Source organism: Ascaphus truei, chromosome 4 (genome assembly GCF_040206685.1).
Source record: "Ascaphus truei isolate aAscTru1 chromosome 4, aAscTru1.hap1, whole genome shotgun sequence".
In the NCBI taxonomy this organism is placed as follows: Eukaryota; Metazoa; Chordata; class Amphibia; order Anura; family Ascaphidae; genus Ascaphus; species Ascaphus truei.
This window is the reverse complement of record NC_134486.1, coordinates 298,725,931-298,753,335: the sequence shown is the minus strand read 5'-3', so window position 1 is coordinate 298,753,335 and position 27,405 is coordinate 298,725,931. Positions and strand designations below refer to the sequence as shown.

At 45.3% G+C, this 27,405-nt stretch overlaps 1 protein-coding gene across 4 annotated transcripts in view; it reads left to right on the top strand.

The window, feature by feature from the left end:
* Window positions 1-27,405, top strand: part of FAM184A (family with sequence similarity 184 member A) — a 192,909-nt gene that overhangs the window by 105,395 nt on the left and 60,109 nt on the right. For all 4 annotated transcript variants that reach the window (XR_012801137.1, XM_075597750.1, XM_075597749.1 and 1 more), the window contains exons 4-6: window positions 15,030-15,165; window positions 23,209-23,390; window positions 25,279-25,476. Coding sequence is in view for 3 of the 4 variants with exons in the window: in XM_075597750.1 (XP_075453865.1) it covers window positions 15,030-15,165; window positions 23,209-23,390; window positions 25,279-25,476 (516 nt within the window). In the remaining variant the exon portion in view is untranslated. The remainder of the gene's footprint in view (window positions 1-15,029; window positions 15,166-23,208; window positions 23,391-25,278; window positions 25,477-27,405) is intronic.

Below are 27,405 nucleotides of genomic sequence, written 5' to 3'. Positions count from 1 at the left end.
TTGGCCGGAACTCTTTTCAGCAATCACTCCTCGGGTCAAGTTAAGTACTCTGCCCCCTCGATAACTCGTGTAATCCTTTAGCATATGCTATATTCTGCTCACTGAGAACCTTGAGTTTGTTACACATCCCTTCCCAGCCTCTACGTCCTACCAAGCAGGGGGGGTCTGGTTGAACCCCCGGCTGTATACTTAATAGGAGGAAACAACATAATCTTTCGTGGTTGAGCGGGGACTCACTAACTTCCCACTGACTCTGTTCATATTACCAAGCTCTCCTCGCCACCCACATTACAATGAAAATCATACTGTCACCTGATTGAGGCCTGGTTCTGAATGCAAAGTACTTGAGTTCCATTATGGTTTCAGATTTAATGATACTCTTTATGTTGGAGCCAAAGTATTTTACCCCAGTTGTTTTTTTTTCTTCTGTTTATTAATTTTCCTTGTAGGTTATACAGGCTTGTGTCATTTTATGAATATCCCTGTAAGAGGCATGTGCAGAGGTACAACCAGAGAGACAGATTTGGGGAAATTAAACCATGGCTTTTTTCAACCTGCCACTTAAAAAGTGCAGAAACCACAAAACTAAACAGCCTCCATCCCTATGTAAGGGTTAACTCACTTCCCCAGTCCCTATCTGCAAGGCTGGGAGGAAACTTCTAACCTCATTGCAGAGAATCCATTCGATTCTCACCCTCACTGATACGATCCACAGGTGTAGAGCAAGTGAATTAATAGTTATGGATTCTGGGGCTGATGGCTGCCCACGCTATTAATGAGGCTACTTTTCTGAGCAATTACTTTACTTCATCAATATGCAGAACTCAGGACAACTTTCCTCCATCCCTTTCCCTTTTTTTGTATCCCATCCCATTATTCCTTGTTTAAACCGAACCATCCCTGTCTTATTCTATGGCGCAGTTCGTCTAATGCAGCAGTGCGCTGCGGGGGGGCGCGGGGTTTACAGAGGCCCCGCGCGCTTCCCGAAGGCAATTAAATGAAGTGCCGGGGAAGCGGCGAAGGCCTCTGTAAACTGCACTTACCTTGCTTCTGTAGACGCGTCGCCATGGCAACGCGGCGTCAAATGACGCCAGAGGCAAGGTAAGAGGCGGGGGCGCGCAGAGAGGGAAACAGCCGGCAGGGGGGCGCTGGGAAAAAAGATTGCACTCCCCTGGTCTAATGAATCAAACGCTGGGGACTGGCTTATGCTGTATCTTTTAAGCTTTATTTTATTATGGCACATTTCTGTCTTTTATTTTGTAGCACATGGCAAAGTTTAATAAAATGTAAATAAAATAAAAACTGGGCTACCTAGCTGCATATCTAAGTCCCTTTTTCTCTGCAGCATTAGAAACAAATACTGCCATCTTTTTGTCAGGTTAGTTTATTTCTATATATTTTGTCAATGGAAGGAGACCATTTGAGTGACTCATTAAATCCATTTTGCCTAAGTGCACCATTTATGTATTCAATTCACACAGCAGAAGTGTTCACAGTTGAAAACATGCATCTACATAAACGAAATGAAATACAGGGATGAGCAATTTCGGCAAAACAAGGAATGTCAGGGGAACGACCAAGGAACAGAAGCTATTCCCAAAACAGTCATTTCAATATTTCATCTGATCAAATCTAAAATTGATATTTCTTTTGTGCTCCTTCAACAGGATTAAAAAAGGATAATGATTAGTTTTTTTGTAATTGGGATGTAATTGTTCAATAATTACAAAGTAAAAGGTGCTGTTTTTTGCGTCACTGGATGGATATTAGCACGTTTACAGCTATTCACTTGAGCTGCTGCTAACGAGTAATAGTGGCTTTTTGAGCGTAGTAGAACCGTTAAACTGATAATTAACTGATAACTGGAAAGCTGAATGTAACTGGACATTTCTTGAGATTGTAAAACCTGACAGTTATTTTTATGTGGTGAATGAAGGTTGTACCTTTTTTGAATAGCATCTATTCTATTTACAATGCGTACCGTATGCCATTTTTAGCATCTGTTCACTAAAATAAATGAATATTTTAAAAGCCAGTCTAAAGCTTCGGATTATTGTATTTGGTAAATGATTCATATTTCCTTTTTGAGGGAAAATTGAATCATTAAAATTATTTGTTTTTAATACCTTCTCTGCCATTTGTACTTGCAACTCATTGCTTCCCTATATGTTGCAATCATCTCTGGCAACAGGGTTAGGGTTTTTAAAAGTCTGCATTTCCACTGACATATCCGCTTTTGAGTTTGTGTTTGAAGTGGTCTCTGTGTTTGTGTATGTCTGTCTAATTGCATTGTCATTGTGTGTGAAGTGTTTTCTCTCACTGTGTTTACAGTATGTGGTGAGCAGTTTGTGCGTGTGGCGTGATCTCAGTTTGTGTGCAGGGGGCTCTGTCAGTGTGGGGTGGGCACTGTAGTAGGGTGACCAGATGTCAGGGTTTAGCCGGGACAGTCCTGATTTTTTTAAGGTCTGTCCAGGCTGCCCGACATTCTTTAAAATGTCCCGGTTTTTTTTCTGACTGTCCCAGTTTTGACCATCAGAGCAGGGGGGGACAGCAGAGAGCATAAAATGCTTTCAGGGAGTCCAGGTCTGAGTTTGCAGCTGCAGAGGATGGGGGCGGGGTTAGCTACAGCGGAGCCCCAGCAGTGAGACCCGGAAGTGAGTCAGTGAGAACTTCCGGTGTCTGCTGCCAGGGCTCAAGATGGCTTCCCCCTCCCACCCATGCAGGTAAGGTCCAGAAAGGGGGGACTCACACACTCACTCACACACTATAGGGAGACAGACAGAATGGGGGGGGGGCAGAGAGAGACATAACATGGGGAGAGAGACACAGCATGGGAAGAGAGAGAGACACAGCATGGGGAGAGAGAGACACACAGCATGGGGAGAGAGACACAGAATGGGAAGAGAGACACAATGGGGGGAGACTCTCTCTCTAGGGAGACAGACACAGAATATGGGGAGAGAGAGAGACACAGCATGTGGGAGAGAGAGAGACAGCATGGGGGAGAGAGAGAGAGACAGTGTGAGGGAAATAGAGAGAAACAGCATGGGGGGAGAGAGAGACAGCATGGGGGGAAAGAGAGACACAGACAGCATGCAACCACACACGTGGGTTCTTTGGATAAGGCTTATTTATTTGAGCCTTAAAACATACAGCACACCAAAAACAAATAGCTTCTCATCAGCAAACAAAAGAAAATAGCTTATTTTTAGCAGACAGAACAAAATAGCTTCTCTTTAGCAGACAAAACAAAAATAAGGCAGCTTCTCTTTTGTATGCAGGAGACAGACAGTTCATCACACATGTACTTTGCAACACAGACCTTACAGCAGTAATCTCTTCAGCATTTTCAGTCCTGTCTCCTCACCAGCTCTCCTGCATGTGTGTACAGCCTGGGGTTTTAACACCTTGATTATGCAACTGGGGTCAGACTAATTAAGCAGCCCATCTCAACTTAACCTCGTCACTGCTGCACTGCAAGCCTAAACATAGTTTTTTCAAGCATATGGCTGATGACGTTCATTCACCCTGTCACATTCCTCCCCTGTTAGTGTGTGGCTGGTGCCAGATCCACCACCCCTTCTCTAGAAAAGAAGTCAGCATTTGCATTTTCTTTTCCAGGCCTGTGCTGAATCTCAAATGAGAAGGGTTGGTGGGCCATATACCACCTGGTCAATCTAGCATTGCAGTCCTTCATGCTATTTAACCACTTTAATGGAGCATGGTCCGTCACCAGAGTAAAATGGACTCCTGCCAGGTAATGCCTCAAAGCTTCGATTGCCCACTTTACTGCGAGGCACTCCTTCTCAATCATTGAGTAGTTTTTTTCCCTCTGGAACAATTTCCTACTCAGAAAAAGGATCGGATGTTCCACTCCCTCAAACTGTTGTGACAACACTGCCCCTAGCCCTGTCTTTGATGCATCGGTTTGCACTACAAAAGGCCTGTTGAAGTCTGGGCTTCTAAGGATGGGATCCTCTGATAGACACCTTTTTATGTCCTCAAAGGCTCTCTGACACGCCCTTGACCATACCACTTGTGTAGGGGCGGACTTTTTTGTGAGGTCCGTTAATGGGGCTGCAACTTCCGAGTAGTTGGGGATGAACCGCCGGTAGTACCCTGCTAAACCCAGCAGAGAGCGTACCTGCATTTTTGTTTGGGGGTCGGAACTTCTTTCAGGGCAACTACCTTGTCGGCTAGTGGCCTTACTTTTCCACCTCCCACTGCATACCCTAAGTATTTGGTTTACGCCTTATCTAAGGCACATTTCTTAGGGTTGGCTGTGAGCCCTGCCTCTCTTAGAGATTTGAGAAACGCTTTCAGCCTATTTAGATGGGCCCGCCAGTGTTTACTATAAATGACAATGTCATCTAGGTAGGCTGCGGCATAAGCCCTATGGGGTCTCAGCACCTTATCCATGAGTCTCTGAAATGCGGCTGGGGCTCCATGCAGTCCAAATGGCATTGTCACAAACTGGTATAAACCCATGGGAGTGGCAAAGGCTGTTTTGTACTTGGACTTTTCCTCTAAGGGTATTTTCCAGTATCCTTTTGTCCAGCGTGGATATATATTCCGCGTTACCAAGGGCGTCAATTAACTCGTCCACCCTTGGCATTGGATATGCGTCAAACTTGGATACCGCATTGACCTTTCGGAGGTCCACACAAAATCTTACCTTCCAATCGGGTTTAGGGACCATAACTAGTGGACTACACCACTCACTGCATGATTCCTCAATCACTCCTAAGTGTAACATTTCTTGTACCTCCTTCTCTACCAGGGCCTTACGACTCTCAGACAACCTATAAGGACGGGAATGTACTTTTACCCCAGGTGCTGTCTTGAACACATGTGAAATTAAATTAGTTTGCCCTGGCAAATCAGAAAAAACATCATGGAATTGTGTAATTATTTCTAACAAGTCCCCTTTTTGTTCAGACGACAACTGTCTACCCATTGGGTTTTATCGTCACCCACGATGTTCTCCCGTGGGGGCTGAGGACCCAAATCCGTTTCCTCCTCCACTGGGTGGATGAATAGAGACCGCTGCATCTTCCAGAGTTTCAGCAAGTTCACATGGTAAATTTGTTTACCCTTCCTGGACCCTGGTTGAGCGATCTCGTAATCACCCGTGTGGCGGAGTACTTCGAATGGGCCTGGCTAGGAGTTTGCTCTCACAACTGGGTAACAACAACATTACCTGGTCTCCCGGGTGAAATACTCTCATGCGAGCATTCTGATTTGTAATGTCTCTCCTGGCTGTCCTGGGCTGATCTAAGATTCTCCCTAGCAAAATGGCCGACCACATCTAGGCGCTTCCTAAGGTCTAGTACATATTGCAGGGTATTCTTAGAAGGGGACCGCTGTTCCTCCCAGGACTCCTTTAGGAGGTCCAGGATAGCCCGGGGTTGGTGGCCATACAGCAGTTCAAATTGAGAGAATCCCGTGGAGGCCTGGGGAACTTCCCGCACTGCAAACAGCAGAAAAGGGAGAAGTTCATCCCAGGCTCTCTTCTCTGAATCTACAAATTTCCTCAGCATCCCTTTTAGAGTTCGGTTAAATCTTTCCACCAATCCGTCAGTCTGTGGATGGTAGACCGATGTCCGAACAGACTTGACCTCTAGTAATTTTAAGACATCCTGCATCAGTTTAGCCATAAGTCCAACCCGTGAGAACAGCTCCAACAACTTGTTGGCTACTTGCTTCGCCGTTGCTGTTCTCAGGGGGAACGCCTCAGGATACTTTGTTGCATAGTCAACTATTACAAGAATAAACCTGTGTCCTTTCGCGGAAGGTTCTAGAGGTCCTACCAAGTCTACCCCAATCCTTTCAAAGGGAACTGACACCAAGGGTAGAGGAAAAAAGGGGCTGTTTTTTGTCCCTTCGGACTAGTTAGCTGGAACTCCGGACATGCCGCACATAACTTAGAAATATCACTATGCATCCCTGGCCAATAGAATCGGGACGAAATATGGTCCAATGTTTTATCCCTGCCTAGGTGACCACCCCAAGGGACAGTATGGGCTAGAGTGAACACAGATTTAACAAACGCCTTGGGAACCAATATCTGTCTGGTGACCTCCCATGTTTGTGTCTGCCTATTCACCCTATACAGGATATCATTTGATAATTCAAAATGGGGGAATACTATCACCCCCTGTGCATTTAAAATCTGCTCATCAATTTTTACCACCTTGTCACACTGTGTAGCAAGGACTGGGTCTTCCCTTTGCCTCTGGTGAAAGTCAGGGCGGAATAGGTCTGGTAAATCTCCAGGGCCCATATCCCCCTCCCTCTGGCCAACCCCAGCCATCACTTGTAACCTCTGGCTACTAGAATGGTCATCTTGAGACCCAGATTTCTGCAACCAGTCCTGTTTGTCGGAGCGTCTTTGCTTCCGAGTCTTTGGAACCCGGTGTCGGCTGGGGAAAGGGTCTGCCGAGAATGGGAACAGTTTGCCAGGGTTATCCTGATCCACAGAATAAGGCTCCTCATGAGAGACTGGGGCCATTAGGTCTGAAAAGAAAGGCCACACCCGGCTGAGCCAAGGAGCGACTCCTACTTCGACGTAGGCCTCCTGACCCTTTACCTTTAGCCGGATTTTGGCCGTCGGATACCGTCTTACATCGCCGTGTATACATTCTATGCTCCATGGATGTAACGCTTGCGTGAGCCCACAAACAAGACCTGACCCCGGCACTGAGGTGGGAAGGGCTGTGCCACACACCCACAGTAGCGGGGGCGAGCCCAGAAGGTGGTTTGTAGCGTTGCTGGGTCTGGGTATGTAGAAAGGGTTAATTCAATACTTGCCGGGGTCCGTGAGTTGGAGAGGTACATGTAGTTGGAGTCCATAAGCCTGTGGTCTGGGGTTGGAGAGGTACTCGTAGTCGTTATCCATATGCCAGGGGTCAAGAGCCAGAGAGAATCCAAATGCAAAGCCAGGTCGGTACACGAGGGGTTAACTGCAGAGAACAAGACAAGACTGGACTGGACAAGACAGGCACACGCAAAGGCTACACAAGGTTATGTTCAGCAAGGTATGACAGGAAGAGGAAGTTTCTTATAGGAGACAGGAACCAGTAGGAGAAGGGGCGGAATGGAGGCGGAGCCTCTGCAGATGCAAAGGATAGGCTGCAGGAGACAAGGGCTCACAGCAATCTTGACTCGCAGCTGGGGCTCGTTGCGCGACGTAACGCGTGCACGCTGCGCGCAGCGGAGGTGCGGCGTGACCGAGGGGGCGGAGCTAAGGTCTGTGACCTGGTAGAAGAGGAGCGGGTGCGCACGCGCTCTGTAAACAGAGCGGGTGTGTGCACCAGCGGGGGCCAGATCGGAGGCAGTAGCCGCTGCAGTACTGTTATGTAGAGAGGAGGAACCGCGCCGCACGGGACGCAATCCCCGAATCTTCACAATGGAGAGTCAAAAGAACACACGTTAGGCGGTAACAGTCCCTGGAAGACTAGAGTTTTCCCAGAGCCCGAATCTACAAGGGCCTGGACGGTTTTTCCCCCCAACCTGGGCTGGAAGTAGCCAGGGCTTTTAGTTTTCTCCAGTGGAGGCCGAGGCGACGGTCCTGCCGAATGAACAATCCATTCGTGGACAGTCCACATGCCGGTGGCCTTGTTCTCCGCAGGCGGAACATGGAGAGGGTTCCCACGTCGTAGGAGGGGGCCGTGGATAGCGCTCTGCTGGACCGGACACTGGAGACCAGGTATCTGGTGGGTCCTGTGGGCGACGTCCTCGGAAGCTCCTCTCATTTTGCGATGAGCCGACATCAGGAAGTAGATGAGGGTCTCGGCGGGGACCAGCATTTGGACTCCGCACTTGCTGGAACGACTGCTCCTTCCGTTGGACTTGGCGGTTGTGCGTGGACGGGCCGTAACAAAATGGCTGACCCGACCTCCCTCTTTGGGCATCCGTAGGTGCCAGTGGAATCGGATCCGTCGGGTCCAGGACACTCGCCTGCTCCTCAGCCCCAAGGAAGTTCTCCACGAGTTGGACCGCCAAAGCTAGGGTTTCAACAGCGTGGCGTTTTACCCACGAGCGTGCGGAAGGTGGTATTATTTGTAGAAATTGTTCCAAAACCACCTGCTCAAGAATTGCGTCCTTAGTGCACTCCTCGGGTTGTATCCAGCGCGTACACAAGTCCAATAACCGCTGAGCGAGGACCCGGGGTCTCATCTTAGTGGTGTACTTCAGGTTCCGGAACTGCTGCCGGTAGGTCTCTGGGGTCAGACCTAAGCGATCCAGTATGGAGGCTTTTACTTGTCGGTAGTCCATTGCCTGATCTGCAGGGAGGCCCTGATATGAGGCCTGGGCTTCTCCTATGAGGAGCGGGGCCAAAGCAGTTGGCCAGCGATCTGCAGCCCAGCCCTGAGCTTCGGCAACCCTTTCAAATGTCAGTAAAAAAGCCTCTAGATCCTCGTTCAGAGCCATTTTCCTCAGAAGTACCGGGGGTTTGTTTGCAAGTTCTGGACTGGCAGACCCCTGGAATTAGGTCAGCAGGTTGGCCATCCGCTCCTCCTGTGCTGCCTGCTGCTGGGTTAGGAGCTGGGTTTGCTGCTGCAATAGTCTTTAATCTCTCTCTGCTTGTAGCTGGGCCTTCTGCTGCATTAACTGTCCCTGCTGTCTGATCTGCTCGCACAGAAACTCTTTAAAAAATTCTTCCATTTGTCTCATTCTTATGTGTGTGTGTGTGTGTGTAGTCCTTTAACTGCAGGGGCCTTTCAAAATCCCGGCACTTCTTGACACCATATATTGCAGGGTACATGCAACCACACACGCAGGTTCTTTGGATAAGGCTTATTTATTTGAGCCTTAAAACATACAGCACACCAAAAACAAATAGCTTCTCATCAGCAAACAAAAGAAAATAGCTTCTTTTTCAGCAGACAAAAGAAAATAGCTTCTCTTTAGCAGACAAAACAAAAATAAGGCAGCTTCTCTTTTGTATGCAGGAGACAGACAGTTCATCACACATGTACTTTGCAACACAGACCTTACAGCAGTAATCTCTTCATCATTTTCAGTCCTGTCTCCTCACCAGCTCTCCTGCATGTGTGTACAGCCTGGGGTTTTAACACACACACACTCTTTCTCTCCAGGGATACAGACAGAGAATGGGGGAGAGAGAGAGACACACACACAGCATGGGGAGAGAGAAACAGCATGGGGATAGAGAGAGACACTGCATGGGGAGAGAGACACAGCATGGGGAGAGAGACACAGCATGGGAGAGAGACACAGCTTGGGGAGACAGAGAGACACAGAGGATTGGGGAGGGGGAGAGACACAGAGAATAGGGGAGAGAGAGACAGAGAATGGGGAGAGAGAGACACACAGAATGGGGGGAGAGGCACAGAATGGGGGGAGAGACACAGAGAATGGGGGAGAGACAGAAAGGGAAGGGTGGAACGAGAATGTAGGGATGTGGGGGGGAGAGAGAGGAGGGATATGGGGGAGACGGATAGAGAATGGAGGGATGGGGGAGAGAAAGGGGGGCGGAGAGACATAAAGGAGAAGGGGCGCAGTTGGTGATGTCATTTGTTTTCTAAATATTTTTTTTTAATGTGTCCCGGTTTTTACTTTTGTAAATCTGGTCACCCTACACTGTAGGGTGTGTGTGTTGGATTTGTAAATGAGTGGGAAGTGGGCACAGTGTTGGCATGTATATGAGTTAGAAAGTCAGTGTGTGTGAGATGAGTTGCCATAACGCAGTGTTTTTCAACCAGGGTTCCTAGGAACCGTTTGGTTCCCCCCCGGCATCCCTAAAGGGTTACCCTGTAAATTGCACCAAATACAGAAGAATTTAAAATGCATCTGATCTCAGACGCACTGTGAGAGAGTGTTGGGGTCCCGTAGAATTTAACATACAGTTGTGTGAAAAAGGATGTACACCCTCTTTGAATTCTATGGTTTTACATATCAGGACATAATAACAATCATCTGTTCCTTAGCAGGTCTTAAAATTAGGTAAATACAACATCAGATGAACAAAAACACATGACATATTACACCGTGTCATGATTTATTTAACTAAAATAAAGCTAAAATGGAGAAGCTATGTGTGAAAACTAAGTACACCCTTACTGCTTCCATAGGAATTAAGATGCTAAGTAGCAGACAGGTGCTGCTAATCAAATGCCCTTGATTAATTGATCATCAGCAAGTGTGACCACCTCTACAAAAGCCAAAGTTTTAGCTGTTTGCTGGTCTGGAGCATTCAGATGTGTGTTAACACAATGCCAAGGAGGAAAGATATCAGCAATTATCTTAGAGAAGCAATTGTTGCTGCCCATCAATCTGGGAAAAGTTATAAGGCCATTTCAAAACAATTTAAAGTCCATCATTCTACAGTGAGAAAGATTATTCAAAAGTGGAAAACATTCAAGACAGTTGCCAATATTCCCAGGAGTGGACGTCCCAGCAAATTCACCCCAAGGTCAGACCGTGCAATGCTCAGAGAAATTGCAAAAAACCCAAGGGTTACATCTCAGACTCTACAGGCCTCATTAGCATGTTAAATGTTAAAGTTCATGACAGTACAATTAGAAAAAGACTGAACAAGTATGGTTTGTTTGAAAGGGTTGCCAGGAGAAAGCCTCTTCTCTCTAAAAAGAACATGGCAGCACAGCTTAGGTTTGCAAAGTTGCATCTAAACAAACCACAATACTTCTGGAACAATGTCCTTTGGACAGACAAGAACAAAGTGGAGATGTTTGGCCATAATACACAGGGCCACGTTTGGCGAAAACCAAACACAGCATATCAGCACAAACGCTTAATACCAACTGTCAAGCACGGTGGTGGAGGGATGATGATTTGGGCTTGTTTTGCAGCCACAGGACCTGAGAACCTTGCAGTCATTGAGTCGACCATGAACTCCTCTGTATACCAAAGTATTCTAGAGTCAAATGTGAGTCCACCTGTCCGACAGCTAAAGCTTGGCCAAAATTGGGTCATGCAACAGGACAATGATCCCAAGCACACCAGCAAATCTACAACAGAATGGCTGAAAAAGAAAAGAATCAAGGTGTTGCAATGGCCCAGTCAAAGTCCAGACCTCAACCCGATTGAAAAGCTGTGGCAGGACCTTAAGAGAGCTGTGCATAAACAAATGCCTACAAACCTCAATGAACTGAAGCAACGTTGTAAAGAAGAGTGGGACAAAATTCCTCCACAACGATGTGAGAGTCTGATAAAGTCATACAGATAACGATTACTTCAAGTTATTGCTGCTAAAAGTGGTTCAAGCTATTGAATCATAAGGTATACTTAGTTTTTCACTCATGGCTTCTCCATTTTGGCTTTATTTATAAATCATGACACTGTGTAATATGTCATGTGTTGTTGTTCATCTGAGGTTGTATTTACCTAATTTTAAGACCTGCTAAGGGACAGATGATTGTTATTATGTCCTAATATCTAAAACCATAGAATTCAAATTTGGTGTACTTTCTTTTACACACCACTGTATGTGTAAGGATTCCGGTCCAGGGTTTTGCTGGAGCTTGCCCTTACTTGTCTGTTGTGGCCGTCTTGGTTGCTGGAAAGCTTCTTCTTGAACTTTCTGAATTGGCTGCACCTGTTCCTGGGCTTAAAATAGCAGTCAGTAACTCCAAGCCCCTGCCTGAGCATTATAAGCATTTCCTTGTGTGCCTGGCCTCCTTGTGTTCTGATTCCTGAGCCTGCCCTGTTCCTGAGCCCTCCCTGTTCTTTTGGATTCCCTGTTCCTGTTGCCCCAACCACCGCTCCTGTGCCGTCTGCCTTGACCCCAGCCTGTACCCGGAGTTGCACCTTTGCCGCCTGCCTTGACCTCTGCCTGCATCATGACTATTCTAACAGGACTCTGTTCCCTTGCTCTGGTTGTGATCTTATACCCCTACCTCAAGTGTGCAAGTGTGATTGGCAATAGTTTGGGATTTGTGTGAAGGGATGAATAATCCATCTTTTGGGTGAGCAGGTGAGTACCAGGGTGTAATGATGTTAATATAGTAATGGCTCTACTGTATGTGTTTCTAGAGTGTTCCATAGTCACTCTATCACTCTACAAGGTCATTTATGTAGGGTGACCAGATGTCCCAGTTTAGCCGGGACAGTCACGGTTTTTAGGCCTCTGTCCTGACTTTTTGGGGTGCTGTCCCGGTTTTATATCCCGCTGGCCGCACATGCGCAGTCGGCATTTACCGGGTACTCATGCGAGACTGGCAAGCTCCGTTCGTGCATGCGAGTGAGCGACCGGCAAACCCCTATCGCTCAGGCGCACGAGCAGACGGCAAGTGACAAGCAAGCCTGCGTTCGCCATTCGCGCATGCTCAGTCGCAAGGGCTGACTGCGCATGCGTAACGTGTCCCAGTTTTTTCCAGGACAAATATGGTCACCCTACATTTATGGAATGATAAAAGCCATACCTGATAAATGCCACCACTTTGTGAATGTGGCCCACATTGGAACCTTAATTATTGGGACCCTAATAGAGGGATTAATACCACACAAGTGACTTCAGATGGCGCCACAAGGTTCTGGATGTTGTGTCGATTTGGGAATAGATTTACATAAACTAGCAAGTGTTTAAGCTTAAAGTGGGAATCCAAGCCGGCTAATTTTTTTTGTTTTATTTTTTGTTTTGGCTTTTATGTAGAATTGAAGCAAGGGGTCTCCGGAACTGAACCCTGTTAATTTCAGCTCCGGGGACCCCCTGCTTCCGGATATATTTACCTCCAAAGCATGTGCCGGTAGACACTCCCCTCGGTGCCGGGGATGACGTAAAGGCCGCTGTTCAAAGATCTTGTGCCCTGCGGACCAATATGAAGCTGAGACATCATTGGTGTGACTTCCTATTGGTCCATGTGACAAGGGAGCTTTAAACTTTAAAGCACAGCCTGCTCAGCTGGAGCAGCTACCGGCACGTACTTCGGAGGTAAGTTTCTGTGGAAGCAGGGGATACCCAGAGCAGAAATTAACGGGGTTCAGCTCTAGAGACCCCCTACTTCAATCCTATATAAATGGAAAAGTAAAAAATAGGAGACAAAAAACGCTGACTTGGAGTGCTCCTTTTAGAGGTTTAAAAAGTATGTAAACAGTTGTACTTTATTGCGAGGAAAAGTGTCAATTTAACACCATCACTTACAGTGAACAGAATAGTTTAGTATAGATAAATCACAACGAATTATAAATCCTATTCCTATATTAAGGCTTTTTTGCATGTTAATGTGCTTATTTGCATGTCATTACCCTGAGTTTGCACCTGCTGTTCAATCTCAATATGATGTGTGAAACCTCGGCCTACAATTTTGAGGATCTTTTCAATGTGTTTTTTATCATACAGTAATTTTGGAACTACTTCTTGCTTCTCAATGCAGAATAAGTAACCAAGCTTAAATGGTCAAGTGCAAAACAATGAGACAGTGTCTATAAGTAGGTCTATACTGTAGTTCTTTGATCCAGACTTATATAGTGACGGCGACGCGACAGATGCCGTCGCCACCTGCAAAAGTTGAATTTCGCTTTGCAGCGACATCGCTAGCGAACTGGCCATTGATTGGTTCAGAGGCTGTCACATGTGGCGACAGCCTCTGAAAAATGAAATTTGACCGGCTACCACATTTTTGGTCGCTCCCGTCACTCTGTCGCGTCGCGCTTACTATAAGTGCTTGCGACGGTGACAATGCATTTGTTTTGGAGCAACGTCGCGTCGCCATTGCTATCGCAAGACACTATAAGCGCAGCCTTAGTGATATAAATTGTAAAATACAGCAGGCAGTAGTTTTTAACCTTTTAAGAACTACATTAGCTCTTTAAAATTTATTTTATCTCCATGGAAGTGTATTTTGATTTCACCCCTGGCCACTTATCGTATGTGCGTCAATTTAGTACTGTTATGGTTATATAGAATTTATGCATTTCAATGTGTTTTGGTAAGCTCACCCAGTACGTGCAATGTGTTATCATTTTGTACTGGTGTGCTGCGATCAAAAAAGCTAGAAGCAAAAAGCAATAGATCACCGCACATCCAAATTAACTAAAAACCAACATTTCATAAACCCTTTCTATTTCTTTATATCATGCTGCATAAAAGTCTGCACAACGTTAACGCTTTCTAATGTTTTAGTTAAATTGAGGTATTTTGCCAAAGTATGACAGGCTTACCGACCATGCCAAGGTAACGCCGGATAACACATAGTCTCGCCTTAGATCTATTTCCCTTGGCAATTTCTAGCTCCAGAAACCATAATAGTAGGTGCTACATCTGTGTGTGTGTGTGTGTGTATGTATGTATGTATGTATGTATATAGTATCATCATCTTCAGCCCTTGTCGGTCCACTGCTGGATGACTGAAGGGCTCCCCAATGAACTTCCAGGTATTGCGGTTGCAAGCCCCTCTTCTCCACGTGTGTGTGTGTGTGTATATATTCGTATAGACAATACCGTTCTGTGGCTAACGAAATGCTTTTATTTGTGCGAGCGTTCGAGATACACTAATCTCTTCTTTCGGCGATGTTACAATGAATGAAGCCAAAAAAGGGTTTTTACTTTTAAACGGTGCATACTGGAATGTGATCTGTGATTGAAGCTTATCCCTCCCCCTGTGCAGTATGCGTTTTATGATTTGAGGTGTTAAATGGTCCATGGATGTAAGTGATGTAAGAGTGTGTGTGTGTATGTAAATATAAATTTGTAAAGCGCCCACAGAGTTTAATAATATTGCCTGCCTTCTTTGTGCGACTGCCCCATAAGGATTTGATAGTGTTTCTGTAGCTGTTAAATCAGCTAGGAAAAAGTTAAGGGAAAGCAGGATAAAGCAGCGCACATTTGCATTTAGAGCCTTGGGAAGTATATCCCGTGGAAGCTCTTTAATAAATATTTGCAGTTGGAACATGTTTGTTTCTAGGCTGCTTTGCTACGTGATAAAGGTAGTCAGAGGCAATTTCTGATGGTGTTTGTCATCTATAACTACACCGTATGGTTGTGAAGGTTTTTCAACTTAGATGCGTTTCGATGTGCATTTCATAAATTTTATATGTTCCCTTAGGTTCTTCAAAAACAGCTGGAAAATGTGAAGCAGGAGGAGATGTCCTTAGTAAGCAAACACGAAGATACGGAGAGTGAGCTCGCAGCTGCTCGGGAGCGACTACAGCAGCAGGCCACAGAGCTCGTACTTAAAGCCAGTACGTTTAATATGCTACCTTGTCAGATAAGAGGCAGAGCTACTGAACAATATTATGCAAAACCAGACGTTGTGTCGTGTGCGTTATATTTCTGTGGCAAATTATATAATACACGAGAAATTGAAGAGACCTTGAAAAAGTTCTAGGGAAAGACATTTCGAAATGGAAAAGAAGTGTAGGATACTGTTATTTGTGGTGACATTTAATCAGGGTTATTTTTGTGGGGAAACTCTGGGGAACGGATTCGGACAAAAAAATTTTATGGATCAACAAGGAACTCCATATAGTGATTAGGAAATTATTGGAGATTGGGCCGGATTACTAATTGGATTCATTTTATTTATTTTTTCCCTATGACATTTTATTATTTATTGTAGTTTTTTTTAGATTTATGCATGAAAAGGCAAATTAAAGTGCAAAGTCGTATTATTGTTGCTGAAATACACCTGTGACAGTTAGTGTCTATATATTCATTTTAGTTGTGCCGTTTTTAGGGCTGCCTGCGCCTGCCTGCGACAAGATGAGGGATTTATGGAGCAAGTGGCAGCAGTTAGAGCAGAGTTACATTTCCATATTGGCAATCTGTAAGGAAAAATGTACCCCTTGCGATAGTTTTCTTGACAGTTTTCTCCGTCACCTTAATGGTGGCATAATACTAGCACGGACATCCGCCAAATTATAAATGTAACCCTCCCTGCCTGGCTCCTAGAGAGTTTACATCAGATTGTCTCTAGATTTGGCTGGCACAGTGTATATTACCTTGTCAGGGTGCTGGGTCCGTGCAGCTGAGTGTTAAGGTAGAAAAGATGGGCGCCCGGAACTTTATAGTTACAAACAGGACCGGCTTTATTTACAGAGTTTGAGGCTAACAACTTCCCCAGGTGCATTACTGTGTTTCTAGGGATGCACATGCTTAGAACAGTTGAAAAAGTTGATCAATCATCATATTACTGTATATACTCTTCCTATACCTCCTGGGTACTTGCTTGGGCTTTCCCTTTATATCCTTGGTACAGAGTCCTTAGTTCTCTTTGGTTCTGACCATCCTTTTAGTAGCTCTTCAATGCTGGGATGGCAGAGGTGATCCCTTTCTATTGAGCTTCATATTACTCCCCTGAGATGCTCACAGCGGCAAGATGTCCAAGGCTACCAGTTGCTATGCCACTTTGAGTCTGAGGGCTACCAGTTGGGGCAGCGGTGCGCAAACTGGGGGGGCATGGGCCATTGCAGAGGTCCCGCGCTGTTCCCCAAGGCACTAAAATTAAATGCCGGGGATCGCGTGAGGCTTCTGCAACAAGAAAACTTACCGTGATTTAGACGCTTGTGACGCGTCTCCGTGGCAAATGATGCCGCGTGGTCATGTGACGTCACCGGCGTCAAATGACGTCGCGGGTCACATGACATGACATCACATGACCCCAGAGCGTCATTCGACGCACCGGCAAGGTAGGACGGGGGGCGGAATCTCGGAGCAGCCAAGACAGGGGGACGCAGCAGTAAAAGTTTGCACTCCACGGGGGAGCGGGGAGCCTGTACTTATGACTCCTACATTTCATGGGCGCCTATCTTCAAAGGCAGTTCCCTATCTATTAAAACAACGGAGGGGCTACTACCCTAGACTACCTTATTACTGAACGGTGTACTTACATATTTACAGCTGAGACCCCTCCTCTGGCTCTCCTGGGATCTGAGGGTGACGTTTTAATCCCCTCCTATTTATAATTTCTCTTCTACCTCCCTGTCTCTGCGCAAAAAAGGGGCAGAGCTTAGTCATCCTGAACCATGTGACCAACCCAGTATGTTCTAGTTCCCCTAAGAAGGAAAGGACACAAGGCCTGTGCTGAAGCAGGGACGTCTGCTCCGGAGACTTACAAACAGATAAGCAAAAACCCTTTGTTATTGCCGTGTGCAAAGACTGTGTAGATTGTTGCATTTGCCAGGGCAGGTTTTATCTGGGAACAAGAATAGTTGGCCAGAGGTCTTTAGAGAGAGCTGAAGAAAAATCAGTTAGTTTCCCTAACAGGAATAGGATTTTATTTTAGTATTTGGTTTTCTTAAAGGGATGGTAGGCCTGTTGTATGATTTAATCCCTATAAATAAACCCCTGAATAGAAAATACAGTGTTTCCGGCCTTAAATTGGGACAAAAGAGTCTGCAACGTGGTGTGGGCATCACTATATATATATATATATATATATATATATATATATATATATATATGTGTGCGCGCAAAATATTATAACAAACTGAATAAAAAGTATAGAGGATGCTGCCACAATGTGTAGGGTACACACAAAACCAGATATACTGTGTATAGAAAAAAAAGCTGTGTGTGCTGTACACGCGCATAGTAAGTGAAACTTCTTTGACTTTTGTCACAGAAATTGTATTTGTGTTGGTGATGTTTTAATTAAAAATCAAAATACAATTTCATTGACAAAACGCAAATAAATTTGATTTAGAATGCTCGTGCTCGGCACACATCCCCTGTATTAGCTATTTGAACTAAGTGTGAATTCCTTGTGTGCGTGTGACTGTGAGTGTGCATGTGAGTGTGCATGTGAGTGCGCGTGTGACTGAGTGTGCGTGTGGCTGTGAGTGTGACTGGCTGTGCGTGTGAGTGTCAGAGTATGTGTGTGACATAGGCGTGTGACAGTGTGTGTCTGAGTGCGCGTGTGTGTCTGTGTGTGACACGGTGTGTGCGTGTAACAGTGTGTGTCTGAGTGTGTGTGTGTGTGACTGTGTGACACGGGGTGTGTACGAGTATATATGAATGACACACTTACCCGCGTTGGGCGGTAGTGGGATGGCAACGCTGGGCCCCTCCTCCACCTTGATCGGGTGCTCGGTGTAGGAGGACGAGCCCTCCCCGGAGTCCTCCTCGGTGAAGTTGTCCTGGGATGACTCGGGCCCCCCCAGTTCCCCAGGGCAGGGACGCTCCTCGTCCTCCACCTCGGCCCCCCTCAGCTCCTAGGTCTCCTACGCCAGCTCCCCTCCCCTGCATGGGGGGGGTCCAAGGGGAGAAGCAGGATCCCAGGACTCGGGTCAGGCAGGATCCCGCAGGCCGCCTCCCCGCTGCTGTCCGGGGCGGGCCGGGTGTGGAGGATCCGGTCCATCTCATCGTAGTAGCGGCAGATCTTGCGGGCGTGCCCGTTCTTCTGGAAGCCCTCCCGGGCCTGGTAGTACTGGCGCTTCAGGCCCTTGATGCGGATCCAGCACTGCTCCGGGGTGCGCTCGAAGCCCAGCTCGCTCAGCCGGCCGTCCACGTCCCGGTACACGTGGCTGTTGCGGAAGTTACCGTCCAGGGCCGACTGCACGTCCACCTCCCCCCAGATATCCAGCAGGGCGCGGGTCTCCATGTCCGACCACAGGAAGCCCCGGGTGTTGGTGATCAGCCTCAGCACGCACACAGACATCCTGCTGGGCAGGAGGTCGGAGACCGGCCCAGAGATCAGCTACACGCAGGAGGCAGGCATGTGAAGCAGAGCTACGCTGCATGGAGTCCGCCCGTGCTCATTCACCCAGCAGCGGCAGCGCAGGGAGGTCTACGAGCTGTGGCGTCCGTGAGCATCGCCATGACTACCGCGCATGCGCGGCATGTCAGCGGGCAGCGGGGTGAGGATCGGCGGCCGTTAGAAGCGGCGCCGGCGGCTATTGCCGCCGCCGCCACAAATGTCAGCAGCCGTCTGGGGGGAGCGGCGGCCATTAGGAGCGGCGCCGGCGGCTATCACTGCCGCCGCCGCATGTGACAGCGGGCGTGTGGGGGGAGTGGCGGCCATTACGTTACGTCACTTCCGTTTCACATTTCGTCTCTATACAGTTTTGTCCCATCATGACTAGGTGCCACTAAAGAAGTTTCACTTCAAAAAGAAAAACAGAGGGCGCAACCTATATACAGTGTTTACAAATAATAAACACACATGTGGATACAAACTTTGAATGTCCAGTATTAAAGGGGGGACTGGGAACCTAAAATGAAGAAAGAAGAGCCAATAAGGTGAAATGCGTATATTTAAGGTTTCCACAATGCAAGCACTGATTCTACTTACAAAGGGGTAGATAAAACAAGCATGTCGGTATAAATCTTTCACAGCAGCACAGGCAGTAGAACACCCAGGGAAGCATAGGACGCCGTCCGATCTCAGCCTTCTGATGTTACAAAGCGACTGAAGTCTGGCTCCTTCTCCTCTCGGTCAGCTGTTCTCGCGATGTTTGCTCTGTTGTAGTCTGTTATACAAATGCTACTGGCGATCTTGTATCTAACCGACACTCCTCAATAAACGAGGAACAATAAAACTTCGTATGAAAGTCCAAATATGCTTTTAAAAAGGCATATTATTAAGAGAGTCCGTTTGACTGTAGGAACTCTAAAAGCACCCTGCCCTATGCGTTTCATCTGGGAAGACTTTATCAAGGGATCCCTTGCTTGCCTGTGCTGCTGTGAATGATTTATACCAACATGCTTGTTTTATCTACCACTTTGTAAGTGGGATCAGTGCTTGCATGGTGGAAACCTTAATTATACGTACTTCACCATATTGGCTCTTCTTTCTTCATTTTAGGTTTCCAGTCCCCCCTTTATTACTGGACATTCAAAGTTTGTATCCACGTGTGTTTATTATTTGTAAACACTGTATATAGGTTGCACCCTCTGTTTTTCTTTATATATATATATATATATATATATATATATATATATATATATATATATATATATATATATATATATTGTGATGCCCACACCACGTTGCAGTCTCTTTTGTCCCAATTTAAGGCCGGAAACACAGTATAAAGTTTAACTACAGGGGTTTTATTGACAGGGATTAAATCATATAACAGACCCACTGTCCCTTTAAATCAAAACAAATAACATAAAATCCTATTCTTGTTAGGGAAACGAACTCACTTTTCTTCAGTCCTCCCTAAAGACCGCTGGCCAACTATACTGGTTCCCAGCTAAAACATGCCCTGGCATATACACCAATGTGAAAAAAGGAGACTTTTGGTCTGGCATGGCATGCCACAAACTGCTCAATAAGCAGTTGCAGGTGATTGGCTAAATATATTCTATATTGCTCTTTACATGGAGAAGCGCAGTGATTATATTTGTTTTACATTATTTGTTGGGCCGATTTTAATCCTTTGCAGCACGCTCCTAGAGGGCAACACTACTATGGTGTAATAGAATATATTTAGCCAATCACCTGCAACTGCTTATTGAGCAGTTTGTGGCATGCCAGCCCCTCCTCTTCTAGGTATATAATCTCCTAGCAAGGTCCCCTTATTCCACTTCACTTACATGTGAGTATCTGTACTGGTATATACCAGTTTTTAATTGCACTAGGTTATACAAGCATATGCTTTGATATTTTAACCCCTTCTGGGCTTATTTCACATAACACTAGTATGCATTTAGCGTAGGGACCTGCTAAAGAGACTTACCTTGACGTGGTTAGCAGGCTTGGCATTATTTGATCAAAGGATGTATACCAAAAGTCTCCTTTTTTCATATAGGTATTTACACCATACATATATATATATATATTCCCCATTGATTACTATCCCTATGGGAGAAGCGCAGGGATTCACTTTCTGTTTTGCACATTTGTATGGCCATTTCCTTCACTAGCTGCATGCTCTTTACATGGAGAAGCGCAGTGATTATATTTGTTTTATATACACCAATGTAACACAGTCTCTGCATACAAAAATAAGGGTTTTGCTTATCTTTAGTCATTATGGAGCAGACGTCACTGCTTCAGCCCAGGCCTTGCATCCTTTCCTTCTTAGGGGAACTTGGCCCCACCTGAGCCCAGAGAAACTCTCCCATGTAGGTCCTCTTTAACCAGCTTCCGCAGCTAGGGAGCACTTCTATCCACCCCCTTCTCTGGGGAAAACAGTCTCTCTCTCTGTGCATGGCAGCTTTCAGTCTTTTAAAACACTTCCTCATTTCACTGAGGAGCCCAGCCCCTGATTAATCAGATTTCAGCTGCTGCTCTCTCTCTGAGGAGATTAACTTTGTGTAGACTGGAAAGCACACTTACTTCACTGTTCCAGCCCCTATATATATATATATATATATATATATATATATATATTATATAATCAAAAACGAATAGACGATACCGCTCTGTGGCTAACAAAATGCTTTTATTTGTGCGAGCTTTCGAGATACACTGATCTCTTCTTCCGGCGATGTTACATTGAATAAAGCAGGCAAGGGTTTACTTAAAAACAGTGCATCTTGGAATGTTATCTGTGCTTTTCCATCCCCTGTGTGTAGATGCGATTTATGACTATATATATATATATTAGATAAGTTATGGCGGGTAAAAAAAAGTGACAAAAAACCCTCCACCATATAGCTTATAGCAAATGAAAATATCAATTGTGAGCACATTCACATGTCTTAGACATGTCTGCAACCATATATATGTATGTGTGTGTGTTTCCATTTGCTATATATATATATATATATATATATATATATATATATATATACATTTATAGCAACTGTAAATATTACTGTATGTTCATTTGCATGTCTTAGACAGGTCTGCAACCCTGTCTTATCCCATTTTCACCCAGCATACAGCGCTTCCACTGCAGCAAGGGATTCTGGGAAATGACATGCAAATGAGCACTCAGTGCCACCTTTTGTCTCAAGCTCGTATTACACAAGCCAATATATATATATATTATCCGGCCTGCCTGCCTGTCTGCCAATGTTCTCAACCACACCTTTCGCCCCCCCCCCTCACAGCATCCCCTTCCCCCTCCTCACAGCATCACCTTCCCCCTCCATTCTGTTCCTTGTCACTGTTTTATTACCCTTCCAATGTCTTCAAACACCACTTTCTCACCCTACCTTTGTTTTTTTCCCCTCCTTTCCCAACCTCTGTTTTAGCCATAGATTCTTTTGTAAATCAGTATTGCTGACCCAAGGAAGAGAGGAGAACTCTTGAAAGCTTGTCGCAACTGGACTAACACGGCTATTTACGTTTTATATATATATATATATATATATATATATATATATATTCTAGATAAACATAGCAGCATAAGTAACACCTCCCATAGTCTAGATACATTTAATATAATGTGAATATAATTTTAAAAAACAATCAAAATGCACTCACAAACATCAGTGTGTGATGTATAAGCATCAACACTTAAAAAGCTTACACCTGGGCTCTGGGATGAACCGTCCCCGTCTTTCCCGACTTATGCAGACTCCCCTTTGAGCTGTGTCCTTCCTTGTTTTATAGCTGAGGGTCCTTCCATGTCCACTACTGATGCTGTGAAGTGTCAAAAAAAACTCCTAAGCGTTTTGCAGCAGCTTGCTGCTTCCTCAGTTTGATAATCTTACTATTTATAGGCATGGCAGCTAATTACACTGGCGACACACTTTATTCGAGCTCGGCTAGTCCCACGAATTCGGGTATACCCGGGTGTATTGAGGTTTGTGACTGTTTTCTGCCCGAGTGCATTGAGGTATTTTCCAGGCAGGGATTGAAGCATTTTATTCCCGCTGGCTGCAATACTGCACAGTATATATATATATATATATATATATATATATACTGCATTACAATTCATGAATTTATGCCATCTGGTAGACACGCGAAGCATTGCAGTCTATTAAATCCTAATCATTATCATTTAACAGATCAGCCGCCCGTCAGCCAGGCATGAACCCAGGCTGGGAAGGCAAACGCAACGGGGCTTGTCAGAGGTGAGGAGCGGCGCATTCCAGGTATCTGCCAGGTACATACTGGGTATTTGCTCGAATAAAGTGTGTCGGTGCAGTACGTCCTCATTCTTTCCTTGTTCTATATAAAAGGGCAGCAGCAGTATACCAAGAGAATAAAGGCTGACACGAAACTCTTGCAGAAAATATTTGTGTTAGCGTTGTAGCACACTTTTTTACAGACATCCCACCAGATGCTTATTCTAAATACACAAAACAAACTACATAAAGCACATACTGTAGAAATTGGTTCAAGTTCCTAGTATAATTCATTTCTTTATCAACATTTGTAGGTCATATTGGGATGCTACAAGCTACTCAGATGACACAAGAAGCTACCATACAGGATCTTGAATCTGAAAAATCCAGGATAAAGGAAAAGATAGCCCGACTAGAGGAAGAACGAACTCTGCTGCAAAGCAAAAACCAAAATCTTGATGAACGACAAAGGCAGCAGATTCTTGCACTGGAGAAGGTTAAAACTGAATGTTTTCTTAAGCAGAGCAAAAGCAGTGAGAATAGTGTGTTCTTGTAGGCACATCTGCTACTGATTGACTATCGCAGGGTTGCAAGTGTTAAGCCTTAGGCAAGAGTGAAGTCAAGGTAATTTGTACAGTGGCAGATGCCTTTGCACAAAATGAAGTGAACCAATATATATTTCTAGTATTTATAGCACAGCTGAAAATAATATGATAAGGCATTTTGTTATCTTATTGGAAATATGCACTTGATTAAATATTAAAGCAGCAATCCTCAGAGATTAACCACAATGTCACCAGCTCTGTGATTTTTCTTACTGACATCATGTTGAGTAGGCTATTCTCACTGCCTGTTCAGCCATTCATGTGTTTGTGACCTAGAAGAATCGCAACTCGTGAAGAGGGCAGACAGAGAAATATCTAGAAATATAGAACAAAAAAATTGGAACAGTTACAGTTTCCCCTGGCGCCGGTCTACAAGTTTGTTGTTTTGTTTGCATTGTGTTGTGTTTTGTGTACTGTTAGGGTAATTTGTATCTTATTGTGCAACAATGTATTGTAGGCACCCCAAGAACTACAGGGATTAATAATGGCGACACAAAATATTCATTCTTCATACATCTTTTTACAGGCTCGTGGCTTTTATTTTTAATATTTGAGGTCGTGCAAGTATTCCCTAAACCAGGGGAGCGCAATCTTTTTTCACTGCGCCCCCTGCCTTCTGTCCCCCTCTCTTTGCGCCCCCCCCCCCACCACCCCCCGCTTACATTGCTTCAGATGTCCTGGCGTCATGACACCACGGCAACGCGACGTCACGACCCCGCCGCGTTGCCATGGCGTCGCGTCACCAGGAGCTTTGAAACAAGGTAAGTAGAAGTTTACAGAAGCCCTGCAGCTACCCTGGCATTAATTTAAATGTATTCGGGAAGCGCGCAGGGCCTCTGTAAACCCCACACCCCCCGCAGCGAGTCTCACGCCCCCCACTTTGTGCACCGCTGCCCTAAACCAGTGGTGGAAAAAATGTTTACACTGAGCCCCCCTTTTCATCCCTGATATTAGTCGGGGCCCCCGCTGCTTGATGTAATCCAGATCACATGATTTTTTTCTTATTAATCGGTGTAACATTTAAAAAAAGTAAAACATGACAAATGTTATAGATTTCTTTTTAAATAAATCCGCATAGTAGTATAAGATAATACTGACAGCAATTTTTTTTCTCGCTCCCCCCTTATCTTCTCTTTCCCCCTCCTCCTCATCCCTCCTCATTATTTCATCTCCTCAGCTCTCTCCCTCTCCTCCTCCTTCATGCCAACCTGTGGGATAGGGTGGTGATAGAGGCAGGCGGGAGGAGATGATGGTATGCAGCGGCAGGCCGCCAGAGTGAAGCAGAGGAGCAGCCGGCAGAGGAGTTAGGCATTGCACGGAGGCAGAGCAGGACAGCTGTGGAGGAGCGCGCTGTAGCAGCATTGCACCCGGAAGTAAGAAAGAATTCCGGGTCGGACCACTGGGGGGGGCTCTTCTCCCTGGCCGTCCAGCTCTGCCTCAGTGCAACTCCTAACTCCTCTGCCGGCTGCTCCTCTGCTTCACTCTGGCAGGCACTCCGCCGCGTACCATCATCTTCCCCCGCCTGCCTCTATCACCACCCTGTTTCACTCTGTGCCCCCCCCCTTACAAAATCTAGCGCCCCCCAGTTTGCGCACACCTGCCCTAAACTACAACATGTATGTATATAAAGTATATATCCAGTGAATCAAGCAAAGTAAACAAAGATGAATGATTGCTGGAAAGCAAAGTGTGTCAGGTTTGCAGCATTAGTTAAAGGGTTTAGGGATTGATGTATGGATAAACAATTGCATAGTTCCTTTGTCTTGTCTGACTCTGCAGAAGATCAATGAAGCAAAGCAGAGCCAGCGTGACTTCTATGAGAAGGAGCTGATTAACCTGCGCATCAAATTTGAAGAGGAGACCGCAGTGCTACAGGAGGCCCATGCAAAGATGTTGGAAGAACTGTCATGGAAACATCAAGCAGCCCTTGAGGCAGCACAAAGCAATACAAATAAGGAGAAGAAAAAGCTGCAGGCGGTGAGTCACGGAGAATACAGACACAACACTGAATTTACATGAACCATTTCCTAAACAAACAAACCATGCTGACCCCTCGAGGGGTTAATTGATGTATATACAGGACTGTTTAACAACGTTATCTATAATCGCATTAAAGAAAACGAAATATAAATACAATTGTTGTAACCAACTACTATGTCTAAAATAAATTACCATCAAAAGTATATTATGTGCAAATCATTGGCTCACTGACCTATGGAAATGAGTTAGAAGATTGTATGGAACACATCTACACCTAATAAAACCCCCATTATCTTAGGGGTCTCCAAACAACAACCCGAGGGCCACATCATGCCCCCCACAAAATTTTATCCCGCCCACAACAACTTGAAATATATACTGTATATTTTTGCTCATTACTGTATGTAACGGATTTTCTGAACCTTCCTGACCCACCCAATCTCACATTGGCCCCTGTGGTCTATCCAGTCCCCATTACATGGTCGTGTCTGGTGGTGCACCTGTTGGCAACAGGACTCCTGAGCCTCCCGCATGATGTTGTGTGGGGAATGCCAACCCAGACAGGCAGCTGAGGTAGTGTGCGTGAGTCCTACCTATATACAGTGCAGCGCCTCCACCTCATCAGGATCTCTGCGTCCGCAAGGAGATGGTTCTGATGAGGAACTCCTCTGTGGTGCCTTCCTCTGTGGAGTAACTTCACACTCACACATTGGGGTTCTTGTGAACAAGGGCATCTTTATTGATGATATAGGCAGACTGCCCCTCGCAGCTAACAGCTTAGCCGCTCATCTTCTTCAGTACTCTCCTTTCAGAAGATCTGCCCTCCCAATGGAGTTGGATCACCTCTCCCCTCAGGGAGATCACCACCTGTGCCAGGTCCCTGGACACAGTGTAGGCCCTGCCAGCCTTACTGCTGCAGGTCAGACTATTTGCTGTAGAATCACTCTTAATTAGCACACTTGACCTTGAACATAACAGCCATCATAACAGACACTAACTTTGGGCAGTGCTGTGTCTTATATACCAAGGGAATGGCTCCACCTCCTGTGTCACTAACAATGAACACAAGGTCTGTTACCACTCCCCTCATGTACACATGACACCTCACCAGGGTGTGAGGGCAAACCTCCATGATTGATGCTGGCAATCCTGTATACTTACCAGGCTTACTGCCAGCATGAGAGAGAACTGTATACCATTTTTAACACATGGCTACATGTATATATAATTTCCCAGTGTAAGCACGGCATCCTTTCTTTGTAATTGTCACATTTCTCTTTTTTTCTGAATCATATCATGCTGATTACCCCAAAAAGATCCAAATAAAACTTATTCATTCATTTATAAAATATATAAAAATTCTAAAAAGATTTTTTTTCTTTGACCTGCGAAAATGTGTAGAATATACTTAAAAGTTTGGAGACCACTGATCTAACAGGATGAATATAGAGCAGGATCCACAGTTAGTGATAGGATCAACTTTATGCAGGGCAACATATCACCTGTCAAAACAGTAATATACATAAACAATAGTAATGCCATATCCTTACTACAGCCCTCTGTTCACACAATATCTCCAGGAGCTGCAGAATTGATTGCTACTCTTATCTGTTGTCCCTCTTCCTTTCTTTATCTTTTCAATCACATTGGAGTTAAAGCTGCAGTTCAAGCAATATCCTACATTTGTGTTTTTTTAATAAATCAGTTCTGTACTATGAGAAAATACTTGTGGCATTTTTTTAAAGACTTTTTTAATGTATTATAATGTAACAAGCATTTTTGTTTTTATAGCAACCATTTACAAAGTCACATCCCCTTCCTTTTCTGAAACTGGCTCTGGCTCTTGAGCCCTGTCCCCTCTCTAGCAGTTCACCAATTGTATCTAGTGACTGCCTGGTCACATGATCTTCCACACAGAACGTTGCA